At 40.6% G+C, this 11312-nt stretch overlaps 1 protein-coding gene across 22 annotated transcripts in view; it reads right to left on the bottom strand.

Annotated features, from left to right (window-relative positions):
• gramd1bb (GRAM domain containing 1Bb) overlaps positions 1 to 11312 on the bottom strand; it is a 94977-nt gene that overhangs the window by 9455 nt on the left and 74210 nt on the right. For 17 of the 22 annotated variants that reach the window (XM_032512240.1, XM_032512220.1, XM_032512221.1 and 14 more), the window contains 9 exons: positions 9683 to 9703; positions 8992 to 9015; positions 3933 to 4017; positions 3213 to 3316; positions 2465 to 2560; positions 2126 to 2206; positions 1887 to 2002; positions 643 to 805; positions 312 to 501 (listed from right to left, as the gene is read on the bottom strand). In XM_032512240.1, coding sequence (XP_032368131.1) covers positions 312 to 501; positions 643 to 805; positions 1887 to 2002; positions 2126 to 2206; positions 2465 to 2560; positions 3213 to 3316; positions 3933 to 4017; positions 8992 to 9015; positions 9683 to 9703 — 880 coding nt within the window. The remainder of the gene's footprint in view (positions 1 to 311; positions 502 to 642; positions 806 to 1886; positions 2003 to 2125; positions 2207 to 2464; positions 2561 to 3212; positions 3317 to 3932; positions 4018 to 8991; positions 9016 to 9682; positions 9704 to 11312) is intronic. The other 5 variants (XM_032512227.1, XM_032512225.1, XM_032512228.1 and 2 more) reach the window with 1 other exon arrangement.

Below are 11312 nucleotides of genomic sequence, written 5' to 3'. Positions count from 1 at the left end.
ATAGAAATAAACTTTGACCTTGACCTCTGCAAAATAACCTCGGGAAGGAACTTGTTTTAGGGGAACGTGTGCGTTCAAAGGTTCTTTTAGTAGTGCAACCGAAAAGTCAGATTGGACAGATCCCCAGTCAGGTGTCTGGATTTACCCTTCAGAGATCTGAGCAGCAGATAACCATAGTCCTCATAAATCGCCAGAGAAAATGGCACCACAAAGAAAGCTAAAGGTAAGGGACATCTGGCCGAAATGAAAGACATCCAAGCTGATCTTGGCTATAAACTATGAGTGGTGAAATCAATAAAGGAGTTTGTTACCCTCGTCGTGTGTTTCGGAGGAGTCACTGAGTTCAGTGGGGATGTCTTCATTGTCGTTGAAGTCCAGAGAGGGTGAGGGGACAAGACCACCAGGTCCGCTGGTATCATTGTTCTCTTCCAGCAAAAGGGGCAGAGCAAGCAGCTGTCCATCTGGTAGGCAGTCTGCATACTCTTCTGCTGGGAGGTCAAACTGGGGATGAGAATAACATGAGCATCAATCCCATTAATAATGTTTTCAAGGAAATGTATTAGATTTTCTGACCCATAGAGGTGTTGCACTTCATTCAACTTAATGTGTCTAAATGTGTGTGTCTGTATGCTTCTAACTTACTGTGATGGGTGTGTCATGGTTGCCTGGACTAGGAATGGTGATGTTTGGGACAACCTTCTTATGTAGCGAAGGAGGGCTCCCCTCAGGCTTGGCCTCAGTGCTGCTCTTAGACAAGTTGTCATTGTTTATCTCATTCTCTTCATTGGGAATCTCTTCACTGAACCTGAAGGCACCAGAGAACAGCAATAACAACTCCAGTTCTACTCATCTCATCTCACATCGTGAACGAGGTTCTTAGAAAATCTGTGTCAAGCAGTGTTTGCAGACTTTTTTCTTCTTTCTAACTATCATTTTTTTGTTGTCCTTTGTTTGATTGAATAGCTGGAGAGGAAAGGGGGGGGCATGGTGCAAAGGGCAGCGGATTGCATTTAAACCCGGGCCACTGCGGTAAGGACTGGGCCTTAGTACTGTATATGGTGCGCACACTCAACCAGGTGAGCTACCAGGGTGCCCTGTTTTCAGAAATATAAGGTGTGGATTTGTAACACTTAGATGTCTAGATAGGGATTATTTGACATGTCTGATATCACAATTGAATGTTTGGACAATCACAGGAGTTTTTGATTTCATTAACATTTTTGAAACAAGTCTATATGTGTGGGAAACAAGTGAAAATGATCTCCACTTCACTTGACTAATAGGTACGTAGACTATTATTTCTCATTGACAAAACCACAGTCACTTCAGGTCCATCTAATTTGACCTCGGTTCAGCCTTTGGCGTGAATCTTTTCTCTCACATTGCCAGTTTGAGTTCACTACAGAAGTTTACAAACAGTTGGATAAAGGTAAAAGAGTTTGAGTTTTTCCTAAAAGTCAAATTGACAGAAAACTTCAAACATTGTGATTGCACTGTATACCAAACTGATTCAAACCATGGCTCTGCACTGATTTCACCTAGGGAATCCACTTCAGACATGAAGGAAAATATAAATAAAGGAAGAGACAGAGCAGAGAAGGGTGTTTAAGCTTTACAGCTTAAAGTTGAAAACAAACACTTTACATTGCATTGCGTATGATGAGAAGAGAAGCAGAGAAGTTTATTAATTGTGTAAAAGGATTACTTGAGAGAGCTGGAGAAGAGTGTGAAGCTTGTACTGTATGTGACTGAGCATGTGAGTGTTGCTTGTTGCAGCTCATACTGCGCTCTCTAATTATTTGGCAATTTGGTCAATTGGGTAATCGACTGAAAGATGTTTACAGCGGTAACCATAGTAATTGATGATGCAACATAAAGAGACTCACCCCATGGTGTTGAAGTCATCATCAGGTGGAACATAGTCCTCATCGTCACTAGTTAGGCCTAGTTCGTTGCCATAGCACTGGTGTACAAAGTGCCACAGTTCTTTGGGGCACAGGGGCTGCAATCAACCAATTACAGTAAGAAATGAGAGCACTCAAAAATACTGCAGAATAAAATCATGAACATTATCTCTCAGACAAATATTAGCAGAATCACAAACTAGCAGATCAGATTTGCTTACCTTGTCCAGCAGTGCATTTTGCCACAGTCTGAACATCATCATGTAAGTCCTATCCCTGGCTCCAAATGAGGTGAAAAAGTGCTGTGAAAAATAAATGGTAATTATGTAATAGTCTGGTGAGCACTGGAATGAAATAACACTAACTGTGGAAATTAAAGGGCCATTTTTGTGGAGCATGGTTTAAAGTTAGTCTAGGATTACTTTAAATAACTCAAGGTTTCCCTAACATCTCTGTAGACAAAAGTGATTAGATTTTAAACTTATTCACTGTTCAGTCTCAGGTATGCCTTCATTAGTTTTAAATTTAAATGCCCAAGTTTTGCATTTTGTATCATTTACCTTCTCGGTGTCAGTGCAGACCTGGATGGCATTTGGAATGAGGCGGGCGGTCTTTTCTTTTGTCATTGAGCAGATGTCCTTTAGCCGCACTGTCAACTACACACACACACACACACACACACACACACACACACACACACACACACACACACACACACACACACACACACACACACACACACACACACACACACACACACACACACACATTATAGTTCCAAGTATGACCCAATACTGCCAATGTAACTAGAACTCCCGCATCGGTTGCCCCCACCACACCAGTCAAGTTACAGTTTACATTCATGTCTGTCTAGACTCGTAATATATGTATGTAGTGAAGACTTTTGAAGCATTGAAACATGAATGCTTCACACATCTTCAACCCAGCAACACAGAAGATCTATACAATCCCCACAGTTTCAAGGTGGGCACCTAAGATTAGTGTCACCAATTCAGTATCCGAGCAAATGTGAAATATTCTGTGTGAAATGTTCTCAAAATTAGCATACACATTATTGAGTTATGGCCAAATGTGAGGTTACAATTACAGTACCTTGACTTTTGGCCACCAAAATCTAATCAGTTTATCGTTGATTCCAGGTGGACGTTAGCGCCAAATTTGAAGAAATTCCCTCAAGGGGGTCCTGAGATATCGTGTTCATAAAAATGGGACGGACGGACAACCTGAAGACATTGGCATTCAAAATCATGGGAATGCACAGAGATTCTTGGGATTAAAAAAGCATACCAGTGTTTCCCAGCGGAAGATGTTGCTATAAAAACAGATCCAGTTCTCGGAGAGGTAGAGTCGTCCCTGCAGGAGGATGTCACGTTGAAGAGCACAAGAGTAGTCTGGAGAATAAAAAAATAGTTACATTGTTAGAGATAAAAGTTCCACCACACATGTTAAGCATGATGCAAAATTACAAATCACCGAGAAACATCACAAGAGAAAAATGTAAAATAATTCAGACGGTCATCAAAAAATATGTCCATCAAGAGATCAGACAGCAGAAAGTACTGATATCTAATCACATTCATTTAAATTAACAGTTAATTTGATAGAGCTCACTTCACTGTTACAAAGAAACCTCAATGCAGTGCATTTCAGTACTCCCATTGTGTGTGTATTTAGTTTATTAGCTGAGGACTCGTCATTACCAAACCATAAACTCATAAATCATGAGGTCAGTTTATTTTTAGTTATGGGTTTATGGCATAGTGCAGTATGTAGCTTAGACTGCTAGGAAAAGTTTATTACCAGGTTAAAATATCTCTAAAATTAGTAGAAGATTGTATTTTTTTTACAAGGTCAGTGATCTAGACATATTTAAATCATGCCATGATGTTCAACACCTGGAATGTCCAATATTTGTTTGTGTCTCCTCTATGTTCTGACAAGATTAATCATTTTCTAATGACTAATAACTTAGCTGCACCCTGCCGGTGCCCTGTGTCTTCCACTCACCCACAATGAGTCTCTCTGTGTCAGGGAGCTGCTTGAAGAGTTTTCTAAAGTCCTCATTGCGCTGCTTGTATGTCGGGCTCAGCACCTGCAGTGACAGGCAGTGTCAGAAACACCAACACACACACACACACACGCACACGCACACGCACACGCACACGCACACACACACTCTTCCAACACGCACACGCAAGCACCACAAATGGATGTATAGTGAGTTGCAAGCATAGATATGTGGCCTGAATTATCTTTAAGGCTGCATCAGTAATGATATTCAATAACAAAGCGCATTTCCAAAACATCAGCCCACTGCAGATCATTCAACAACACATGCTACCATGAGAATTTACAAGATGAGTCACATTCTCAGATTTGCAATACAGAGCAACAATGTGTCTGACAATGATGCTTCTGTCTAGTGACAAGGGGAAGGATAACTGATGAAACCGCAAACAAAACTGTGCACAGTGGTTTGGATTAACCTGGTCAAACAAATGCTTTTCAGCACAAGGAACGACATGCTATTCAACGTGATTATACTTTTCTTTGCTGGGCTTCAGCGGAATTTATTATTTACAGGAGAGTGATGTATTAAATATCTCCAAATGTTTGCCAAACTGACGGTCCTCACTATCTGTGCCAGATGCTTCCCTTCAACAATAAAAGCTTCAGGAAACAATAGCTGCCAACACGATAACAAGATGTACGCCGAGACAAAAGAAAACTATATCCCTTTGGATCATTACGGGTGGGAAAAGAACATCTTTGTTCATATTAAAAATGCCTAAATGTGCTTCTCTTGTTAAAAGCAGAAACAAAGCAGTTGAAATACTGTAATACTGTTTGAGAGTGTCTGTTAATGCTTCTACTTGCCTTTGAGAAAAGTGTGGTGATGAGAAACACTGCCCTGAGTTACATCTCTGAAAGCCAACTTAATTGCCTGGAATTGAAATTTGACTGCCTTAACAACACACATCCTCATGTTGCTTCTTTTTTTACAATCTTCAACTGTGACCAAAAATAACCGAAACACACCTACACACTCTTCATACATCAACTTAGTTGCACAGTAACCCGATGAACACTCAAAATAATGGGCCTCCATGAACTCTGAAAGAATTCAAATAGCTATGACTCATACCCAAACTAGTTGTTTTCTTGTGTAGTGGGGAATTACCATAGAATGCTTACAGCAGAATATAATAAAAGTGCTACAATGCTTTTTTGCTGACTTTACTTTGCCTACAAAGAGCTCAGTAAACTTGTCTAAACCCCAAAAGTTTTGAAATTCTCATTACTATCTTAACTCATCTCCATATGGTTTTCAGCTTCAACAAATGGAGCTCAACTTACAGCAGGGATCTCCTCAGTGTCCCACACAGGGTCCTGAATGTCCGAGGCAGCCCAGCCCCACTCCCAACCCCACTCCCCTCTAGCTGGACCCTGCAGGAGCCACCCTGCCAATGCCTCATCCAGCTCCAGCACGGCTTCCCAGTCCGAAATCGTACAATCCTCATCCAATTCCATAATAACCACACCAGATCCTATTTGGCGCCTGGATGGCAGCTAATTTTCCAAAATGGGGGCACAACAGGCTTTTCTGGTGTTGGAGGACTTGTCAGTTACAGGAGGTTTGGAAAATAAGAGTAGACAGAGCTTGTGAGTCCAGTGGTTTGGAAGCTTAAGAATCCGCCCCGTTTAGGGTGCTGCTCCCTTTCAGCGTTGAGCGCTGGTCACGGCACACTCCAGCCACATGATCCTTGTCTCGCTGTGTTGTACTCTGGCTCTCTCTCTCTCTTCCTTTCACACACACAGGGAGAGGAGTTATGGCTGTTGCCCTCTAGTAACCCCGGCCAACAAGTCCTTTATTATCATGCTGGTAGCTTTTTCCTTTTTTCTCCTCCTGGTAAGTATATGAGCTGAGTGTGTGTAAGTGGGGTGCTGTCCAGGTTTGACTGCCTTGTAATTACCCAGTTTATAACCAGAAAAGAATGAAGCGAGGTTACTTTATGCCGACTGAAGAGGAGGGCTAATACAAACAAAAATGTAGCTGGGAAGAAAGAGGCTAAGAGGAAAGTAAACAGGAATGTATAAAAAAGATGAATCAATGTGTTCAGCCCGCTGAAGTATGTGTTGAGACTGTCTTGCTGTCTGTCCAAGTGATTGAGTTACAGAGAACAGATGTGAGCTTAACCTCCAGTTACCTCTGCCTGCAAAACAACACCATCAATCTTGACAGGGTCTGCACTGGTTTGCAGACCAGAGCTAACGTCGCAGGGTGAAGTTGCCAGATAAACGTATTGTAAATATTTCTGTTTGTCCGTTTCCTTTGACCAATCATTTTATGTATGAAAAGCTGTTGGAATTCAAACTAAAAAAGGTACCAAAAGTACTAATTTGAAAGTTATTTAAGGTATGTGAAACCGCCTCCTTTCTCAATGCCTTGGTATTGGGGTCATCCATGTACTATACTTGACCACCCTCTGTTACTCTAAGCAGGCAAAAAAGATGCAGAGCTAGCAGCTCCTATTTTAGCTGCGCTTAAAAAAACAATTGGTATTCTTAACTAAAAGTATGTCAAGAGTCAAGTAGGTGGGCAAAGTGATGGAAGTCTCTGCAGTAATGAAAAAAAGATGTTACTACAGCTTGCATTTTATTGACTCCTACTGGATGAAGCATATTTGTAGCCCACATTATCTGCATTGGAATTCAGCCACTACTTCCACTTTTCGTCTGCAGGTAATTCCCAATCCTCACTTTAACAGACCATTGAGGAGATGCAAAAAAAAACCAGATATGAAAACAATCTTCAGCAGCAGGCCTCTTGAAAAACAGTGCTCATTATTCATGCGCAGCTTTAAAAAGGTCTTTACCCTGTTGAAAATGGCTTTACATCAAGTAAATGAAATTTATGCAGAATGAGGGTTCATCTTCTTAAATCATTCCTCGAAATTAATTGTGGTGTCCGTGCAGAGAGTGTTCCTTTACTTTCTGCTCGTTCAATTCATTTTCTCCAATGTATCAGGGAAAGAAAGAGGGCATTGTGACTGATGCATCGACCAGTGTTCAGGTGACAGTATCACGCTTGGGATGAGTTGGGACTGTGGATACACAGTGTTTATGGATTTGGTTAACTATTAACGCTGGACAAACAGTAGGGGACTGAAGAGACTGGTACTGTAAACCTTGGGTGGGGTTTTAGTGTTTTAAGGAGGTGAGGGCTCGAGGTGTGCGAGTCCATACTGTTAACAATAATACCGTTCTTTGTTAGTCATTTGAAAGGCAAAGTATGTTGGCGCATATCGATCTGAGTGAAGCAATATGAAAGGCCTGACGTATACTCCCTGCTGCATTGACCTATGTAGATCTGAACAAATTGTTGCTAACTTCCTGGAGCCTGTAGGTATGGTGGCAATGGAAATGAACGAATGGCAACAGACTTGTGTAGATGAAAGTGAATTAACAGGGGCTATCAGAGGGCTGTGGACTGTGCGTATCTCTAACAGGCTCAGAACTCACTTTGGGACGGATGGGTTTTTAATCACTGTAGTTTCAGTGCCATGGGAAGTCATCATTGCCAGGTAGAGGTGCGCACGTGCACACGCTGTCCTACATGCAGGTGCATCATGGGTTATGACCCCCACAGATCCAGTCACAGCCAACTGAGGTAAAAGTACCTATTGGACATATTTCACTAGATTTTTTGGAGCGTCAGTTATTTATCGTGTGAGTAAGAATGAGTTTACAAGATGTCAGGAACACAGCCCTAATACTTAAATAAACCTTTTTTTAAAGGTAAATTCACCATTGTCAATTCATTGTGATGGTAACAAAATTCTGACTGCTAACTTGTTCACATCCATCTATTCAAGACATTGGTACTCAGCTTCTAGAGTGAAATACTAAAGACATATTTGACACTTAAGACACTTGTTTTAATGCATAAGGCTGGTGTTGCTCTACATTTTTCTTACTGTCAACAAATCCAATGCAATACTTGTTAGTAGGATAAACTCCTTCCTGGTTTTGTTCTTTTCATGGGTTTTGTTGTCATTAAAAATATATATATATATTACAACCACTTTATTCTTTAAGAAAATAAGGTTTTAGGACTCAATAGTAGGCAATTTAAGTTGGGGGTAAACAAAAAGGTGATAGCTTTTTTTGCAGTGTGGTTTAATGAAAAGAGCAGCTGGTCCTGGTATCTTGTACTGGGCTGGTAGCCAGCTGTATGCCATCTGTAAACAGGACATTTGCATCTATTAGTCAGAGCAACATAAACATTTTGATTTGATTGTTACGTGTGTTGCTCTTTTATAAATAGCGGGTGAGTAGAGGAAATGTGAAAGTCTTACTAAAGCTGAGTGCATTAGAGTATTTAAGAAGCTGTCTGGACTTTTTGGACCAAGCCTCTTTTCAAGTGAACGACATTTCTCCAGTTTCCCTATCTGCATGGAGGTTGCTGCGGATTTTGTTCATTTCCATATCCATACCCATGTAAATGTCATATGTTCCATGTTTTTTTTAGGACATGGACACAGAAACAGGAGTTGGGCTGGAGGGAAACATGCCACAACCTAAATTGTCATGCTCCATTCCCCTGTTGTTCAAAGGCATTCAAGGCTCGTCCAGAGGCTCTTGTAATGGTTTGCTGATTTATTTAGTACAGCGAGAAAGTCAGTGGGCTTGTTACCACCTGTTACATACCAGAATTAGAAGTTTGAGTGGTGACAGGACTTTCATCACCATCTGGGACTGGTGACACAAACACCCAGAACACTCTACTATTGACACAAATTTGAATTAATTAAATAAGAATACAAGCAAAGAATGATTCTGTAAATGAAACTATAGAACTTTAGTTTAAAAAATGTCTATTTAAACATGTCAAAATCAATTCCTCCAAAGTGTGGCTTTGCTGCTAGGTGGTAACAACACTGACTGAAATGGGATGAGAAACAGGCAGAAGGAGTGTTATCATTCCACCGGTCTGACAACCAGGATACAGAGCTTGAGAGACAGAAAGTTACCAGGGTTGCCCAATAATACAAGTCATGCTTACTCTCAGGATGTGTTGTCTTTCATGCTGGGGAGAGAGGGGAAGAGTGTACACACAGGAAATAAAAAGGAAAGAAAAAAAAACAACATAAAATGGGAAAAAGTCCAATAAAGACACATCTGGAAAAGTAGAGTTTGACACTGAGTGGTGTCCCACACAATCATTCTTGCTCACTCTTTGGGCTTAATTATCACAACAGGCAGCTTTTCAGTGTAAACATTGGCTGTAAATAATTATAGAGGGGTTGTGCTGCAGCTCAACACATCAAAAAGAATTATGCTGGGGGGTCAGAAATAGATCTATCACACCATCTTGTGGTGCAATATAAAACAACAGCACCCTGGCTTTGTTGGCTATGCTGTGTGTACCATGAAGAAGAAACTATGATTATTATACTGTAGTCTTCCCATTCCCTTGATTCACTGCATCAGTAAAGGCCACCTGTTGCTCTTTTAAGCCCATGCTGATAATCCCAGCCTGGAAGACCAGGAACCCACACTAGTGATCTGGTGCTCCAGTAAACAGGGTCAAGAATGACATCCTTTCATCTCGTAAGCAGAACACGTCACTAAAAACAACTCTGAGAGACTTCAAGGAATCACCCACATGACGTGAAATCACACCAGCACACATATACACCCATATAAGACTACATATATGTTGATAATGTAAATAAAAACAAGATGTGACTTACGTTGTACCAGCTTTGGCTCTTCTGTGGAGAGAGAGAGAGAGAGAGAGAGAGAGAGAGAGAGAAAGAGAGAAAGAGAGAAAGAGGATGTATTTAACTCTGTGAAACCTGTACATTCTGAAGCAGGCTTGTGAGTTCATACAGACATACAGAGGGTGTGAAACATGATCGACCTGATCGTACCAAGTTACAGCCGGCCGTGAAGGTCACACTGTACCTCATAATCCTTCCTGCCAGGAATTACAGAAACACTATTTAGAAGCCAAAGTTTCAACTATGCTTGATTTTGAACCTTAAAGTGCTGAGGTAAACACAGTGTAAAAGTTTCCTTCAGTTCACTCACCTCTTCATTCAAACAACACTAATCTTTAAAGAATAACACAAAGTTCTTTGAATAAAACATTCATTGATCAATCAATCAAATATAGGAATCTGAGAACCCAAAAGTAATTTCACTCCAAACCTGCCATATACTGCAATAGTACATTAGATATACAGTTAAAAATTATGTTTTTTTTAATTATACATACATGTACTACAATATGTCCATCCCTGTCTCATTCAGTCACCAATAATTTATCTGAAGGTTGATCCATCAAACATTGAAATTATTCCAAGAATCTTGTTCTGAATAATGTTCAACATTGTACAACCATCAGATTTGATTCTTCATGAACAACCAATTGATTCTGTTGCAAGTGTTATGACAGCAGAGGGCAGCAGAGATGTATCTTAATCAAGACTATGACATTACAATTTATTTCCAGTCACATTAACACACTTTCCGCTCTAACAGTCTAAGAGCAAAAGTCTGAGAGGGGAAACATGCAGGTCATCATTCAGAGGGTGAAACAAAGAAGAGGGTATTCAGGGGGAGAACAGGGAGAATAGAGGGATAAAAAGTGATATCCAGTGTCTGATTCCAGTAGTACAATAAATAAAAGCACCACATTTTGAGTTAAAGCAACAAATTATAAATCAAACAATTAGCAAGCAACAAAATATTATTTTTCCTATGTTAGAGAGCTTTTCAATTCAATTCAATTCAATTTTATTTATAGTATCAATTCATAACAAGAGTTATCTCAAGACACTATACAGATAGACCACACTTCACTTTTCATGATGAGTTATAGTTGGACCTTTCCTAGCAAGACAACACTGTTGAATATTACTGCCTTTTTGCAAACTTGATTACAGTGGTAACAATATCACTCTAGATTGAGCTCATAGCACAGTTCATTGTACATTTTTCTTTCTAAATCCTGAAACTCGTAAAATTTCTCTTTTGTGCCAAGGGTGACGGCGTCTGCGTGTCTGACAGGGTTTGGTGGTTATCTGCTGTGTGTGGAGTTAGCGGGCTGTGAGATGCAGTAGCAGGCCCGAGGCCTGGCTGTGACGATAACTGGGCTAATGTGGGCTAATCTGATCTGGAGGTGACAGAGACAGGAGAGAGGAATTATTTTGAGGCCACTGTCTGGATAAGTTGTGTGTCCCCTTGTGTTTGACTTTGTGTGACAGCACACTTGTGGGTTTGTGAGATTTATGACAGCATTGTTTACACAGAGAGAGATTATTTATTGACTGTACGTGTGGAGAGAGAGAGAGAGAGAGAGAGAGAGAGAGAGAGAGA

This window comes from Etheostoma spectabile, chromosome 3, assembly GCF_008692095.1.
Source record: "Etheostoma spectabile isolate EspeVRDwgs_2016 chromosome 3, UIUC_Espe_1.0, whole genome shotgun sequence".
Lineage (NCBI taxonomy): Eukaryota > Metazoa > Chordata > Actinopteri > Perciformes > Percidae > Etheostoma > Etheostoma spectabile.
This window is presented reverse-complemented; position numbering and strand designations above follow the sequence as displayed.